General features: G+C 39.7%; 1 protein-coding gene across 8 annotated transcripts in view; it reads left to right on the top strand.

Annotated features, from left to right (window-relative positions):
* LOC139718987 (unconventional myosin-XVIIIa-like) overlaps window positions 1–18,483 on the top strand; it is a 226,393-nt gene that overhangs the window by 182,688 nt on the left and 25,222 nt on the right. For all 8 annotated transcript variants that reach the window (XM_071630437.1, XM_071630462.1, XM_071630457.1 and 5 more), the window contains 5 exons: window positions 631–744; window positions 1,282–1,398; window positions 2,140–2,223; window positions 4,454–4,591; window positions 5,483–5,668. In XM_071630437.1, the coding sequence (XP_071486538.1) occupies window positions 631–744; window positions 1,282–1,398; window positions 2,140–2,223; window positions 4,454–4,591; window positions 5,483–5,668 (639 nt within the window). The remainder of the gene's footprint in view (window positions 1–630; window positions 745–1,281; window positions 1,399–2,139; window positions 2,224–4,453; window positions 4,592–5,482; window positions 5,669–18,483) is intronic.

Raw genomic sequence — 18,483 nt, 5'->3', positions numbered from 1 at the left:
TTATTAATGAGAGGAAGGATAATAGAAGACAGCTGTTGAGATGGGATAGAGAGAAAGAGGAGAAATGGGGTCAAAATGACAGTGAGATAGATATTGTAGTGGGTATTATGCTGCATAAAACAGAGCTTCCAATTCTCCGAGATTTGTCAGGAGACTTCTTTGAGGCATGGATTCCCTCCATTCCTTTTGACTCAAAAGGAAAAATCTCACTGATTTTGTCATATGTATTTATGATGTTGTATTGTAGTGCAAGTAAAAATATCCATGACACTTACTTTGTCATATGAGGTTTCTCACTATATCAGGGGACAAAAACATACAAGTACTGTAAAACCAGAAATATTCATAGCATGAAATATTCGCGAATTGCCACTGGCATTCAGTGCATATGGTGTAGACAAGAACTTACGCATGCATTTTAATATCATGATTCTTGTCTCTCACGAAATTCAAGAAATTAAAATGCATGCAAAAATGTCATGTTTTACAGCATAAAGAGATTGGACCTGCAAATTGCCTCGTTACAAAAGGGCTTTGTTATATCCAACCTCTTTATAACTAGGTACCACTGTATATGCTTCCCATGTCGAGCCATTCACTCACTCTCATATTTTTTCTGTCTCCTTGCAGTTGGAGGATGCTCACTTTGCCACAGCCTCGGCGGTCAAGGGCAGGCAGAACCTGGAGGCCGAGCTGTCTGAACTCCAGACCCAGCTGGATGACATGATGAGGGCTAAAGCTGACGTGAGTTCCTTCCACCCTAGGCAAAGGCCAGAAAACTGTGACCCTTCAGAATGAAGGCTGCATCAACTTGCCCAGTATTAATTTAATCTTCTTGACAATTTGCTTTCCCACAGAAAGCACGGATGTACCAACTTTTCCAAGCGTAATCATTTATGAAATGGTACAGAGAGGCAAGCTGAAGTGACAGTCATTTGAAGACTGCGTTGTCTCCATTGATCATATTTCAGGGCTGAGGAAAAGCATTTACTTGTTTGCTGAAAGAACCAGAGGGTCACTTGAATGGAAAACAAAAATATTTAGCTTGATCTATTGGGGGTGGGGGGGGGGGGGGGGGGGGGGGGGGGTGGGTAGGAGAAATGATCATCTTATGTGGTATTTACACCAAGGGAACTTTACACCAAGGGAACTTGAACATAGAGTTACAAAGCTGGCACAAAGTCACAGGTGCTAGGTTTATGGGCCAAAACTTTAAAAGAGATAGATAGATAGATAGATATATTCAATTGCGATATTTTGTTTGTTTTGTTTTCCCATCAGGCTGAGGAAAAGCTGTCCATGGCCAATCGGGATAAAACAGAGATTGAAAGCAAACTGGAGGACCAGGAGGAGGATTTCAATGACCTCCTGAAGAAACACCGCGCCCTTATTCACCAGGTACGTATGTACACTGTAGGTGGCCAGACAGTGTGCCCAAGGGACGGTGACACAACATTTGCGCCTGCGACAATTACTGCAGTCTTTATTCTCCAAGGACTTAGGGTTGTGTTAGGGTTGTGATAGGGTTTTATGTTTAAATTGATGTGAGGATTAAGATTAGAAGTAGGGTTACGTTTGCAGGTAGAATTTATGTTTGGCTTAGCGTGCAGATATTTCATGGGAGCAACCGTCGCAGGAGCAAATGTCACGGAACCCCCAGGGACAGCTTGTGGCCCTACAAGTCATCTCTTGTTGCCAAGAAAGTGAAGAAAAGTCTTAATTCATATCACTTCCCCCATTTGCATTTCACCCCTCCCTCTCCTTCTCTCCCCTTTCCCCATCCCCCTCTTCTCTATCCCCCCCCCCTCTCTCTCTGTCTCTCTGTCTTTGTCCATCCATCTGTCTTTTCTATTTGTCTGTCTGTCGGTCTGTCTGTCTGTCAGTCTGTCTGTTTCGCTCTGTCTTCTTTCTTTTCTCAATCTTTCTCCCACTCTGTTCATCAACCTCATGCCATTATAACCTATTTCTGGACAAGTGTTGAAGCCAATGTATTGAAGTCATACAGACTCATTTGTCAAGTTGGTTTGCCTGACTGAGTATTTGTCTGTGAACATTCTCAGTCATTCAGGTAGAGTAGATAATGAACCATATCAGTAAATCTAGTCAGCTGGAGTGAGTATTGTTTCTTTTCTCCATCAGATGTCTATGGAGCAAGGGAAGATCCATCAACACCTTGAGACCATCAACGAGATGTCAACAGAGAAACAGGAACTACAGGAGAAGGTGAGGATTATTACCTCCGCCAAGGAAGGAGGTTATGTTTTCACTGGCATTTGTCTGTTTGTTTGTGTGTCTGTGTGCAAGATAACTCAAACATTTGTGGACAGATTTGGATGAAACTTGCAGGAAAAGTTGAGAATGACACAAGGAACAGATGATCAAAGTTTGGTAGTGATTCTGGAATTTTTATGGGTTTTTAAAGGATTTTTAATTTTTTTTGCAGATAGGGTCAATGAACTTGAGAGGTCAAGCTGCACGTATTTGAGCTTTCACATAGGCGCTCATAAGTGCGTGCCCTGCTCGGGCGAGGTGCAGCGCAGCTGGAAGCTGGTGACATAACAAAAGACTTCTATATTGGGAAATTAGAAAAAAAAAATTGTTTTGTTTTGTTTTGTTTTTGTTTTTTTTGTTGTTGGGTTTGTTTATTTTTTGGTGGGGAGGGATTGATTTACTGCTCTGATTCTTTGGGCTGTTTTAGTTTGTTTCTCATCAAAGTGGTAGTTGTCAGCAGGACCACATATTCATGATGTGACCTGCTAACTTTTGTAGTTTTCACTGAGTGGAATATTTCTTTCATTTACAGTGCCTTCAACTCTACTTTGACTTGACAACTTTCTAGCTTCCCACCAAATGAATATTTGATTTATTTTCTATCTCTGCAATACCACTCAGTTAACTGTATAGATATGGCAGGGGTGTTGAGAATATAAGCAGATTTGAGACCTGAGTAATATTTGAATGGATTGTTTGTTCTTGTTATGAATGGGGCCTTAGCAGAACTCTTTTTTTTCCCCCTTAATCATTATTTTTTAGACATTTGGTACAAGGTCATTGCTACTGGAACCCTAATCAGCAAAATGTATGATAGGACTGCGGACAGAAACATAAATATTTGACTCTACACAACAACCTAGACAGTTGTTGAAGGGAAATTCAGTAACATAGCATGACAGAAGAAATTAATTACCTTCTACGATTTTGGGAGTTTTTGTCAAACACACAACCCATTAAGAGCAACACAAGCTGGATGGAAATGTGGAACAGAACAATTTTAAGCAAACCAGTCATGTTTCATGTCAATCTGCTTTTCAGTAGCTGAAGATTTCACCCAAGTGAGAGACAATTCCATCCCTTAACTCTGCCAATTCTGAATGTGTGCATGGTTATGTGTAGATATGGTTTTAAACTTGCAGTGTAGGCAGTTGTAGAGTTAATCAAGAGCCTTTGTGGCTCACTTGACTGAGACCATTGGCTCTCAACTGTGAGGTTTATGGTTCAATTCCCCTGGCAGCAGCCATTTATCCGCATTCCCTACTTCTTCTTACAGGACTTAACCCTAAAAAGACTGGGGGGGGGGGCCTAAAAGGCCCCCCCCTCGACATTTCGCGCGATTACTCTGCAACACGCAATGCTCTCGCCGCGATGCTCTATGACTTTTTTCTTTCAAGTTTCCCGCACATTTTGACACCAAATTTGTGACGCCCGGGGGTATGATTCTGAAGTTACATAACATTTTGTACATGCATGTGAGGCCGAAAATGGCTCAAAAATGTGATTTTGTGTACAAAGTCAATGCAAATTGAGTTTTTTCACATGGTTCATATAAATATGCTTATTTTTACTCTCAATGGCTAAAATCAATTTGTTTTAGGAGTATTATGCTTCAAAAACTGTCTGCCACAAATTTTGTTTAAAAAAACAACAAAAACAAAAGGTCAAAAAACAAAGAAATACATAAGAAATTCATGAAACAATAAAATAAATAAGAAATTAATTTTGATACCGAATTTTTTTTCAAGTGCATTTGCTAAGAATGCCACAAAGAATAATTAGACCAAAAATGAGCACTTTTGGAGCTTTCTTTACTGATTTAGATCAAAGAGTCTGATTTCTCGCATAAATTAGCATAATTAATCAAAATAAAATAAAAGAAGACTATTTTGGAAAATTTGAATATACTATCTTGTAGATTACATCGCACACTACCATTGTGCAAATTTTCGCGGCGATCGCGCGCTCCACGGCCGAAATCTTAAGGGGGGGCCCTTTAGGCCCCCCCCCCCCCCCCCAGTCTTTCGAGCTACCAAAATAGCCCAGTCTTTTTAGGGTTAAAGCCACCATTCCTTTGGTTGCATTCCTACAAACATTCACAGCTGCTTACATGTACATTTAGCGGCCACGTGAAATCATAATTCAAATCATAATCACAAATCAATCTGATTTGCATCATCAGATCTCGGAACTGCAGAGCAAGCTGGACTTCATGACAGATTCGATGGTGGACAAGGCCCAGATGAGTCGACTAGAGGCCAAGGCACGGGACCTGGAGGCAAGGCTGGACCTGGAGCAGACCACCAAGAACAAACTGGAGGTAAGAGTCATGCCAGTGAGCCTGATGGTGAATGTGATTGGTGAAGTGGACAGTAGGACGTGCTGTGTGTTATGTTGATTGATCAAGGGATTACATTGAGCCCAGATTCTTCTTACCCACTTTCTTTCAAGTCTCTTTCATTATGTCTGTCTGTCTTCTTTTTTTCTACACAAAATGTTTACCCTTTTTTTTTTTCCGCTGGTCAAATGAATTTGTTCAAAGTTAGTGTGACACATTTTAAAGCTAAGCATTTGAAGGAAAGGATATAATCGTTAGTATGTGGTACATGGTATTACCAGGGTTTCTCTCTGTGATGTGTTTGCATTATTGATGTTGTGGTGCATCATTAATTCATGTTGTCAAAAATTGAAAATGAAGTGAACAAACCTGCAGCATTCTTTGTGCTTCCTAAATTTTCAAATTCTGATTCTATAGCCAATAGTACTGTTTTTAGCCCTGAAAAAGCAGTACCTACATGGTGTAGGTACCCATTCAGTACAGACAGTCATACTCCAAATAATATCATGACATACTCCGGAAAAGTAGAATGTAACTTCATAGAATTATCTGCTTACTCTCATGATACTACTGTAAAACCAGAAATTTTCGCCTGCATGAAACTCTTGAGGATTTCACAATGAGGCAAGATTCGCGAAACTAAAATGCACGCAAAAGGTTTTTTTAGACACAATGCAATGAATGCTAGTGGCAACTTGCGAAAGTTTTATGCTCTACAAAAGGCCGTCAGCTCCAATTCGCGAAGTTTCATGATGCAAATGTTCACGAAGTTTCATGATGCAAATACAAATTATGTAGGAGCTCAATAGTGTGTGTATGACAAGAGTGTACCACTCAATGCATGTTTCATCTGTTTCATTCGTGGCTCTCCAGAACCAAGTGGAGAGACTGCGGGACTCCTTGGACCGGTCAACCAGTGACCACAGCTCTGTCCATCAGAAGGAGCTACGAGGTCAGGAGGCCAGCAGGAAGCTTCAGAGAGAGCTGAGGGAGCTACGAGAGGAGCACGCTGAGGTACAGCGCAAGGAGTCCGAGTCTAGCCAGAGGAAACATGCTTTGGTAAGTCTCATAGCTTACACTTCTCCCTTCTCCCTACGGCTTCTTCTTCTTCTTCATATGGCACTGTGTATGTTGTTAGTACCATTTGGTGACCATTTGGTGGCCATTAGGGAGCGTCAGATTTGGGGCATGGATGTTTAGACGATGATTGCGTTGGCCGTTTTCCTCTCTCCATGTGTTGTGTCGCAAAGTAGCTTTAGATTACATAAGGATGCAGCCTATTCAAAGTAAAATGGCACCCCCATATGATTATTGCATCCAGTAGCTCTGTGCGTCGTGAATTCGACAGATGCTGAAATGGCCCAGAACTGACCATAAAAACTCAAGACGCTGCGAGATCAATTTTGATAAGCAGTTTTGGGCTTGTGCAGAACAGGGTTTTTTTTCCTCTGAATGTCCACATCATGATAACCTAAAAGCTCCCTATTGGCAGAGACTCCAACCCAAAGGACCTTCTGATCTGGAGATTCTCCCGCCTGAAACCCCTAGCAAACGGGAGACTCCAACTTGATGTGTGCGATGCGCGAAGTTCCTAGAGTTCTAGATGCTCTCTAGTGCTATCTAAGGCTTATTTTTTCAACACACGATAGAAATAAAGTAAGAAATCCTTTCCAACGGGAGACAAAGAGCCAGGGCAGGAGAAATTAAATCTCAAACGGGAGAACGGGAGATTTTGCAAAAATGGGTTTTCGGCGGGATCTCCCGTCGAAAACGGGAGAGTTGGAGTCTCAGTATTGGTAGTCACCTGGGCAGAACCATGAGTGGTCGGCATCATTTGTCCCTGTTCTGGTGTGGGTTGTGGGGGGGACCACTTCACTGGATTAGCACTCTGTGCCTTACTATTTGTTGAATGACATGGGATCTTTTATATGCATGACTCCTTACTCTCTCACATATGGGATCTCCATTTAATGTCATTTCTGAGGGACAATCTGTACAACTTATTAATAGCGACTCTCACGGTTGGGCTTGGAAAGCTCCTTAAAAAGATGATTCAATGAAATTATTTGCATTATTTAACCTGCTAAATGTCATGTCAATCACTGCTGATTTCTTTATGACACTATGACCTCCTAAGTTGGAGGAGCCTGGGCCTGGGGGAAAAGCTGTGCACATACAGTCACATGAATATGGATGTTAAGAAAATGAGCACAGAGGGAGGGGGAAAGTGTGTGACACATAGTCCTTGAGAGTCCTTCTTTGTGTGTTTGTGGGTTTTGGAGTTTTTTGTTTTGCTCAAATTTGTAAAGACATCAGTAAACATTGTTTCCCACCCCCTCAATGGATGTCAGTCTTGAGTTAAAATACATGCCACTCCATGAATCTTTCTTTTGATAGTCACCTATGACGACTCTTTGTCTGTCTGTCTGTCTGTCTGTCTGTCTGTGTGACTGTAGTTTGTTTAGCTGTATCTGTGTCTGTAATTCCTAGATGTACCATCTGTCCGCAAGTATGCTACAGTGAGCAACATTGTCGATATTAGGAAATGAAATTACCACTGGGGGGGAAAAAGAGATACCTTCTTTATACAAAACCTGTTTGTGTTAATCATAGAAAATTGAATTACAGTAAAGAGGGGAGGAAAAGAAAAAAACTAAATACAAAGCATTCTTGGAAAATGAAATTGCTGCTTCGAGGGAGAAAAATACCTTCTAGATACCACGTGTGCTTCTGTCAATCTTAGGAAATGAAACTATTGCTCTGAGGGGGTAAATACCTTTTCAATACAAAGCATTCTTTAGTAAAACTAGTATTGCTTTGAGGGAGGGAAAAAAAAACTTCTTATTGCAAAACATGTCTGCTTCTCCAGGTCAAAATTTTAACTGTGTGAGAAGGTGTTCAGATTGGAAAAATTTTTTTTTTAACGTGTTTCATGTTCGTGATATCACATGGTCACATTGCAGTGTATACACGTTTGAGTGAATGCTGATGTGGTATGTATGCAAGACTTTTCAGATGTGAATTTTTACAGTTGTAAGTAAGACAGTATGCCTTTTTATCTGAGTGTTTCATTACAGGTATGGTTGCTCAGCTTTCTAAATTAATGCTAAGGCTTTCAATCAATTTTTTTTTTCAATCAAATTTCTTGCATGTAAATGTGATTGCACCAATAAAGTGCCCCTGCTGTGAAGCCCTAGGGAAGCAGAATGCCTAAATCTTAACTCCTGTGGGACATTCTTGTTTGTTCTCTGTTGATGTTGATACACAGACACAGATACAACACACCCAGAGACATGCACGGACACAAAACTCAGACACACACACAGACAATATGTACATACAATCAGCTAAGAATTAAAATGGGAATGTGTTGCATAGAAGCCTACCTGAGCACTTGGGAAGATGCCCTTTTCATCATGACCCAAGAGTCAAACTGGTTAGCCACGGTGTTATATAATATCACAGAGTTCAAGATTGTGAGGTGTTGAAACTGTCTGGCTTATTATTGGATTAACTTGATAAAAAAACAACAACTAGAACATGGACCCTTCATCTGGAAAATTGTCCAACACAAAATGGAAAAAACCAAAGAAAATAAAGTGTTCTCATTAATTTATTGCGGCAGTCTTTCTTGTCCAGGAAATCTTGAATTTTTTTGAATGCATTTTGTCGAAGGGGGTTTTGCTGGTGCGGCCAGGGAGTAATTTGATGAAATCTGCTCCGCCAGGACAAGGTAGTATGGTGTCTTGTTTCCGTTCTCCGCGACCTTATCACGTTATCAGCAGTCACTTGTTTGGGGACCCGCTTGCCTTTGTCAGGCATCTCATCCCAGTGATTGCGTTCCCCACCATTCTGGGTAATTGTTGTGTTCAGGACGGTATGCATTGTCACCGCCGCTATTTATGGACAGGGCTGTGTGGTGTATGTGTCGAAGCTTTCTCTCTCTATGTCTCTCTCCCTCTCTCTCTCTCCCTCTCTACCTGTCTATTTCTCTTGTATGCCTTATACATCTGTGAGGTTAACCCTAAACAGACTGGGCTATTTTGGTAGCTCGAAAGACTGGGGGGGGGGCCTCAAGGGCCCCCCCTAAGATCTCGGCCGTGGATCGCACGATCGCCGCGGAACTTTGCACAATGGAAGTGTGCGATGTAATCTACAAGATAGTGTTTTTTAATTTTAGAAAATAGTCTTCTTTTATTTTATTTTGATTAATTATGATAATTTATGCGAGAAATCAGAATCTTTCATCTAAATCAGTAAATAAAGCTCCAAAAGTGCTCATTTTTGGTATAATTATTCTTTGTGGCATTCTTAGCAAATTTTCTTGAAAAAAAATTCGGTATCAAAATTAATTTCTTATTTATTTTATTGTTTCATGAATTTCTTATGTATTTCTTTGTTTTTTCGACCTTTTGTTTTTGTTATTTTTTGTAACAAAATTTGTCACAGACACTTTTTGAAGCATAATACTCCTAAAACAAACTAATTTTAGCCATTGAGAGTAAAAATAAGCATATTTATATGAACCATGCGAAAAAACTCAATTTGCATTGACTTTGTACACAAAATCACATTTTTTAGCCCTTTTTGGCCTCACGTGCATGTACAAAAAGTCATGTAACTTCAGAACCGTACCCCCGGGCGTCACAAATTTGGTGTCAAAATATGCAGGAAACTCAAAAGAAAAAAGTCATGGAGCATCGCGGCGAGAGCATTGCGTGTTGCAGAGTAATCGTGCGAAATGTCGAGGGGGGGGGGCCTCCGAGGCCCCCCCCCCCCCAGTGCAGTTAGGGTTAAAGTTGTGACATATTTTCTCTAAGAGATGACAGGAACTGCCATCTCCCGAGTCATCCTGCTTCTGAGTCTTATCTCTCATGACGCCATACCAATTGCTGATGGAATTTTTTTCTCTCTCTCTTTATTTTTTTGACTCCATACCTAGTTTTGGTGGATTTTTTTTTTCCTTTTTCACTTTTCTTTATAGTCTTCTTATTTGTGCTGTTCTTTTTCTTTTCTGTTTGAACCCTCAACATTATCTTAGAATAAGAACATCATGGGGAATACTTGACTCAGATAAAGGCAATGTTTATATAGTTCTTGTCTCCTCTTTTTCTCCCATATTTCCAAATCATATTTTACCAATCTCTTAGATTTTCTCTCTGTCTGTCCCTTCCTATCTCTTGATGTCTGTTTTTGTCTCTCCCATTCTCATTTCTCTCATCCAAATTGGTCACAGAAAAAAAGAAATGATTTGAGAAGACATTTGTCTGTACTTCTCAGCTCTCTCAAGGCCATGTAAAGCACTTGGGGTAATTAAATGTGTCTTAGCGAGTTTGCATGAGGAGCTCACAGTACGTTGGCTGCAGCCTGAATCACTCAAGCGACAGCTTTCTTTTCCTGTTGTTTGTGTCATTTGGATGTATTAAGCAGAGGAACCTGTGAACTGTCAGGCTTTTCAACATTCAGGTATTCAATGATATAGCATACCTGAAAATCAATAGAGAGGTGATAATGATGTTTGATTGTAATGTAGGGAAAAAAAACATTCAAAGGCACCTACTAAACTCTTGGAATGTTTAAACTTGTAACAGGAGACTTTGCCCAAGGAGAAAATGCAAATCATTGAAAATTAGGACAAATCAAGGCAAATTACTCTGATGTTGTTATCTATTACTTTTATTCAATACCCTTGTAGTAAGAAACATTACAATGCAATAATTTCATTTGTACATCACTGTTGCCAACAATAAGTTGTTTCTTAGTGCTTTTCATCAATAACAAAAGAAAAATAATGATATTTTGGTTGATTACATTTTTGAACAAAAAGTAGAATTTTGAGATTTTTGTGGAAACTTCCAGAGAAGGGGATAGACAAATGAATTTTTAAAAGATGAAACAACATGTGTGAAAAAATGGTCTGTTTTTTTGTACATTCTTCTCCATATCTGCCCCAGTTTCAATGAAAGTTTTAGTAATCTGAACCCACTGTTTCCCTGCATTAAGGAAGTGAATGTTTTTGTTTTGAGCAAATAGCTTTTTTTCTTTTTTTATAGAAAGGAAAATGTTTAAAGAAACCTCATTTTGTTAAACCATAATGTTCAAACTGCTGTATTTGCTCCCCAGTGTTTATAAATAGCATTGATCACTGTACAGTGTACCATGCTTCATACATTTGATTCCATCATAAACATTGAGGAAATTACAAGACACTTGACAATAAGTTTGAAATGCCTTGCTATCTCGCTTATCAAAGGGCGATGTACCAGAAATACATCAGCATTTTGGGCTGAAAATTGCCAGATATTAGCTTAAGGGAAGACAGGACAATTCCCCAGGGTGTAAGTGCTGTGTAGACAATGACCACTCCTAATGCGCCAAAAGTCAGGTCAGCTGACCGTCCCAGCCCCAAATGGACTTCGTAAAGTGGTTCTCTTCATTGAGGTTTCGTTTTCACGACACAGAAACGTGCATGGCTGTCACCCTCCATCAACTCACCGCATTGCCCGTTAAGTGCCACTTACACTTGACTGCTGGAAGGAGTGAAGACATTTGTCTCTTTAGCCTACCATTTATTGGAATGGATGATGTCTGGCTTCCTGCATATTGATGGTGCATATGTGCTTGGAGGAGTTACAAACTGCCATATTCATGAAAGTATTGCATTGCCCAGTAAAAGCTGAAATTGTTTCTGACGTGTTTGTTTGTTTGTATTTTGTCGTTTGTTTTTTTTTTTTTCCCACAATGATAACATCTGTTTACCACTTAATCCTGCAAGCCCGACCAAAGTTGTCATAAAATTTTGTCAAGAATGTTGTCTGGTGGGTTGAGGTAAAAATTTTGTCAAGAATGTTGTCTGGTGGGTTGAGGAAAATGATCTCAAAAGTTTGCATGGCAGTTTGATGTGTCGTGCACTGCTCAAAGTTACGTGGCACTTTTTTTGGTCATGTGTGAGATGAAGTGAAACGTATGAGTCTAGGTATTATGATTTTAGTTCCGCTTACAATTATTCTTCCCATGCAGCGTGATAAGAGCACCAAATATCATCAGGCTGATATGGAAGAGAAAAAAAAAAATTGAAATACAGTCAGAAAGAAAGAGAGTAGAAGAATTATCTCATATTGAAACCCCATGCCATGTCTTTATCATGTACTGCAAGATAGAATGCACTGTACCTTTGCTTAAAATACCATTACAGGGTTCGTAATTGGCGATGGTCCGCTGGCCATTGGCCACCCGAAATCACGTCAGACTAGCTAAAAATCATAAAATTCTGAAGTTACTAGTCCGTCTGGCTAGCCAAAATATTGCTTCAGTGTCAAAATTGATTCTAAGTAGTCCGCCTAGCTAGTTAAAAAAAAAGTTAAGTGTGATCCCTGCATTATAGCAAGAACAGGGATATACAAACTCTGTATGACAGTATCTGCTGATTTTCATTCCACTACTATCAACACTATTTGAATACATACGTCATGTAGCTGTGGTTACTGAAAGATATCTGTTAGAAAGATACTTGGAAGATAATTGTTTCTTAGGAGTAAGTGATATTACCAGACCTAAAGTGTGTTCTCCTATAGATTTGTATGGTAATGTTATATATGGTGAAAGGTTTTGATATACAAATGCTCTTTATTGATATAATCTTTCAGATTTTGATAGGAAGTTGTAAATGCATCAAATATTGAAAGTATTTTCTATAAGAGTTGCTCTGACTCCTGGAATATCAAAAGCTCATATATCATTCTGTTCGCTCTCTTTTTCATCCTGTTTGGACATTCCTTTGCAAGTATTGTAAAAGGACCAGCATGCAAACACTTTTTGAGATATTAAGCATTGTACTTAAATACTTGAAAAGCATGGAATTTTATACAAGCCTAGTTCACTTTAAAATGGCCCCTGTGCCAAAAAATTAATCAAAAGTTTGTACCCTCAACCTTGCAGGGCATGTGAGGAATGCTGGTAAGAGAGATTCTTGGAATAAAAGATGATAAAATAGATGCACTAAACTGGGTGTTAATCAGCACTGGGGGGGGGGGGGGGGGGGGGGGGAGACAGGGAGAAAAACTTCCTACCAAGGCAAAATAGCTCTAGATGGGCCGACAGAAGTAAGAGAGAAGTAAGATGGGTTGACCCAATTAATCCCCAGACTACCTTCAGAAGAGGAAACATTTGGAACGTCGCTTCCAATTGACCCATTTCTGCAGCCCAATAAAGGGGACCCCTCCGGCATCCATTCCAGTTACTTCAAAGGACCAGGGCGCTGAGAGCTGTGTGTGGGACTGAGAGGTTCACTGCACACAAAGATTTGATGAATCTGTAAGCATACCCATCAACACACATGCACATACATGCACACACACACAAAAGCACACTTACACACAAACACACACACACAAACAGTCAGGTGCACATCAACATGCAAACACACACACACGCAAAAAGAGCTACATAACAAAGCCTCGTAGTCTATACAAGCCCCATTCAAAACATCTGACTGCTTATGTTGTATGTACCTTATGTGCATTACAGGCATATTAAATCACCCCCCCCCCCCCCCCACACACACACACACACACACACACGCAGACAAGTTCAGGCATCAATCATGCCCTGTAATGTTATTATCCCCTTTTCATGGCTTTTTCATTGAAAGGTGATAGATGACATTTGGTATTTATTCCATGACGTCAGACTGAAAGATATAAACTCACCACCTCCCCCCCCCCCCCCAAAAAAAAAAAAAATGGGGGAAAAAAATGAATCCATCTACCTCGCCAGCTCCTATAACAGGTCAATGCATTTTCTGAGTGGCCCACAGATTGTGTATCAGATTTACACAAAGACAGGATTGACTTCCCGGAGCCCCTCTCTCTCTCTCACCCACCCTGGCTTGTTGATTCCAGAGCCATGAGCCCCAGGGGCAATATTTCCTCTCACACATCTCTGTGATTTTTACATTACAGTCTGTTTGACATTCCTGTCGTGGCGCTACCTGAGCACTCATCTCCACCTCCAGCCGTGGGGCAAATGAAAATTGGATTCCGGCAAGCTGCACCGAGAGAGTGCACAGTTACACGCCGGCTGACTGGCAAATTTTTGCCAGGATTTTGTTTTTTCAAAGTAACTTCCACTGCCTCCCCCCACCCCACCCCCACCCCTAATCCATTATATTTTATTGCAATGAATCCATTCAAAGGTGATAGAAATTGTATACAAATGAAGCTGAAAGAAACATTGTTACAGAGTGTTCCATCAAAAAATGCTCATGAGTTTGTCTCATGTCAGGACTTAGATGTGATCATGTTTGTTCAATTACTGACTGACATTTGACAAGTCCATACATTTTTTATTGGAGGGAGGGGATACTGTATACACCATATATTTAGTGAGTCTAATTTTTTCATGAATTGGGACTTCCCAACAATTTTGCGAGTGGTTAAATTTGCGACTGTGTTGTACAGTACTGAACGGAGAAATATACGTGCACATCACATTCATGTCGGGGATCAGAGTTGATATTTTCGCATGTTTTTTAAATTTGCGAAAAGCACCCAAAATAAAAACCTCACTAATTATGTGGCGTATACCGTCGCAATAGATTCACGATCTACAGTAAATGCCACAAATCGTTGTGTGTCTGGAAGAACGATCAATTATGGAAATAGAATTTTCTTCTGTATATTAATCATTATAGAGCATTTTTTTTTTAATCTGTACAAACTAACTGAATGCCTTGAAGGATTCTGGAAGTGTTACATTTCTTCTTTATTTTCATTTCCAAGCTAAAAAGCAATTGAGAACTGTGCTCTCATGAGAGATCGAACAGATCTGATGAATGTGATTAAATTGAATTTTGAATCATATCAAAATGTTTGTTATGATATTCTGTATCTCAATTCAACTTCTGGTTCTGTATTAATGTGCTTGGAGATATCCACAATATTAAAACCCCTTTCTAACATTTGCAGAAAAAATAGCTTTAGTGCTTTAAATAGTTCTAAAATGTGAGTTAGGGATAAAAGTAACTAACATGAAAATGTTGATCAGTGTAATTAATGAGAAGTACTGTTGAATATGATACAAAATATAAACAATAGTTTTATTAAAAACCATTTCTAGAATAAACTGTCACCATGACAGTCTATTACGAAAATTAGCAGTCAGTGGCGTTAAGCACTATATTTTAAATGACATTAATAATCATTAGTGCTGTTATTTTTGCTATTATTTTTTTATTATTGTTATCAATAACTCACATCTTAGCTGCCTAAACTGCTGGTGGGGTAGCTCAGGGAGAACATGTGATATCCATGTGTCCTTACAAAAGAATGGTATGACATTTGCTTGCCACTAAGACCAGGCGTCCACTAGGGCGCGGACAAGACGCGGACAAGCCCCGGAATGCAAATTTGGTATTCCGCACTCCTTCGGGAACCTGTCCGCACGTTCCTGAACGTGTCCGCTCACTGTCCTAAACATGTCCGGGCGTTTCCGCACCTTCGGGAGAGAGAAAAATTTCCGCGTCCAAATTTTGATCGAGACCAAAATTTGGACGCGGAAATGAACTTCCTGACACCTTCCGCGACTTGTCCTGACGATGTCCTGAGGATGTCCCGCTTGTCCGGAACCCTTCCGCTCCTTCCGCACACGCTCCGGAAAGAATCCCGCGGTGTGGGGAAGCTACCCGAATGAAAGCGGAAGACACCAGGAATGTTTTAGGACAGCGCGGAGCCGATGCGGATCTATATATGCAAGTGTCCGGAACCTATGCGGAAATTTTGTGATCGAGACACGAAAATGTCGACACTTTCCGCGACCGTCATGCCAATGAAACGCAAAATGAGCAAGAAGGGAGGCGAGGCCCCCATGCAAATATCTCCATCACAGGCACACTTTTCGTCTGGTGATGAAGAACAGGTATATCTAAAGAATTTCCGGTCCCAGAAGGCAAAGAAGAAGGTAGTAGAGACTGTGCCAAAAGCAACCAGAAAGAAGTGAAATCAGCCCCCTAATTTCCTAGTAAGTTTGTTTTGATTTGATCTTTTCAGAAATTATTTTTCATCTGAGTGACTTTCCTGGTTCCTATTACTTACTATAGTACATTTTCCTTTATGTGGTTTTCGTATTTTATTTGCAAACGAACTATGTTGTCCCATGTGACAGCCCAGCTGAAAATCACAAAAGTAGGTGGAAGTGCACTCAGAAAAAGAAAGCATAGAATTTTTGGCTAAATGTTAATGTATTTTATAAACATGAACAAGTTGTTATTCATACGTAAATGCTTTCTAATGATACAACATATTAGAACAAAAGACAAATTCATCACACTAAAAAGCATGAATTCAATTGCAAAGATATACCTGTGGTCTCATTACAATGTAATATTTTTGAAGCCCAAAATAACAATGAAAGCTAAAGCTGATGGAGGAAAATGAAGAACTTTCTGTCACTTCAAAATTCAAGTGAAATGAGAGAAAAAGCAATAAATCATGAACTCGAAAAAGTGTTAAATTTCTGTCTTTCTTTTGTTTTTGCTGAGTGTATATATTTAAGTGCACATTAAGCATCACAAATCATTTCAGAAATATTCTTTACCTGAATGATTTTCGTAGTTGTTATTACCTAATAATTTTCTTCTCTTTTTGTTTTAGTTGCAAATAAACTCGATTGTCCAATTTGACAGCCCAGCTGAACCCCCCCCCCCCCCAAAAAAGTAAATTAAAGTAGGTTAAAAATATTTCCCCATTTTTACACTTCACTGACAATAGGCTAGTAAGCTCTAAGCATGAAAAAAAAAAAATTCTCGGACTTAAAAATGTTCAAAAGTGATCGAAATAAGAGAGGGTTAGAGATGCACAAGGGTAAAAATCAGAGAAAGAAACACAAATTTAATGATTAGGATCATTTTGGCATGCTCTATACAGAAGTATCAGACAAAACATGTATATACTTCACGATGGATAAAGCACAGGTCTAAAAAAAAGGGAATAAAGAATATATATATATAAGTAACAAAACTGCAACAAAGTTCATGCTGTATTCACCAACGGTTTATTTCTTGTGAAGAAATAAACCGTTGGTGAATACAGCATGAACTTTGTTGCAGTTTTGTTACTTATCTTTTTATCTTGCCCAAACGTGGACTACCTCATCAACATGATTACATATACATATATATATATATATGATATACATAAATATATATGGTTCAAAAAGTTTGCGAATATTATCCATGTGACTGTAGGCAGAGAAAAAATTGTTCTCCCAGATGAGACAAATCAAAAAAAAAAATGAGTCGTCAGCCGACATGCAGACAATCCTATTCTTCGACTATCGGTGGTCACATTCTATTATCAAATAATATTGACCAATCATATTAATATAATATCAGCCGCTACTGCGGAAGCACAACAAGGAGCATCAATGACGGCTAGCAGTCAAATGAGGAAAAGTCAAAGTCAGCGCCAAATTTATACCTTTCCATTTTCCTGGTATTGTCCGCAGTTTGTCCGCATGCCTAAATTGTGTTGTCCGGAAGGCATCCTGATTGTCCGCGTTCATTCCTGGTGTAATCCTAGATGTTTCCGCGCTGCCCGGCTACGATTAGCATATTCCAAGGTATTTCGCGCTCTTCCGGAGTGATTCCTAGGAATGTCCGCAGTCAGTCCGCGGACAGTCCGCGGACAGTCCGCGGACAGTCCTAGGAATGTCTCAGGACAAGCCGATTCACAAAGTTATTCCGCGTCTGTCGCGGACAGGATGCCGAAATAACAAAATTTGCTTCCGCAACCCTTCCGGAGCCTGTCCGCGCCCAAGTGGACGTCCGCCCTAAGATGAGAATATTGAATGTATGACACATGACAGGGAACACCTGTTGTCATGCAAGACATATAAGGATTATGTCACAATGCATTCACAGTGATCTAGTTTTCAGCATCCCACAACTCTGGATGTAATTCACATTAAAATCACCATGGTATCAAATAGCGTAGTAATTTGTGGGCACCATTCTGATTGGCGAAATGCCATCGATGGTATAAGATACCACAGTAATTTGGTACAGGTCTCATTCACAAAATACCATAATATTTCTGGTGTGCATTGCGCATGCACATTTCTCCAACAAGAAAAGGCGCAAAGTGTATCAGGTCACATAAGAATTATATACGGCTGTATGATCAGTGGTATTTTGTGACATGAATCACACTCAAATCTCCTATAGATGCACATTTCGTATGAAGTTTGAACTACCACCCTAAATACAACAGTATTTGATGGGTTTCTTGAGTTGTATTTGCGTTCACATTATAAAATACCATGCGAAATGCTGTGGTATTTCACCGTCACTTTACATGCACCTTCTATGAGCTGTGAGTAATATGAATTAATAAAGTTTAATGGCGGCAGTGGTGTGTTGGCATGAATTCATCCAGTATATCTTCCTAGGTTCGCACACATATCTCAGCAGTGCCATTTGAATGTGGTTGTTTTGGAGGGTTTAATGGCCATGAGTAGACTCCATTCGTGTGTCCTTTAAATGTCAAACAATGATAAAATACTATGTATCATGAAATTTAATATTTTTGATCTCTTCATTCCCCTTTCTATTGCTCCCTAATTGTGGTGGTCTATGTCGTCAAATACAAAGTTTCTCCATTACATGAAAACAATTTGCGTCAATAATGCTGGCTGGCATTTCGATGCAATTGATTTGATCTCATTCTGAAATGGTGCTATAATACAAATCACCAGGTTTCAGCCCACATCCATTTCATGGCCCAGTAAACATCCAGGACTGTAGTTCACCTGTTCCCACAGCCCATGTGGACAAAAATGCTTAATTAAGTGCCTGTTGAGGGAGGAGAGAATTGGAATGA

This window comes from Diadema antillarum, unplaced genomic scaffold (genome assembly GCF_040938485.1).
Source record: "Diadema antillarum isolate AM-2024a unplaced genomic scaffold, OU_Dant_1.0 scf00000008, whole genome shotgun sequence".
Classification (NCBI taxonomy): domain Eukaryota; kingdom Metazoa; phylum Echinodermata; class Echinoidea; order Diadematoida; family Diadematidae; genus Diadema; species Diadema antillarum.
This window is presented reverse-complemented; position numbering and strand designations above follow the sequence as displayed.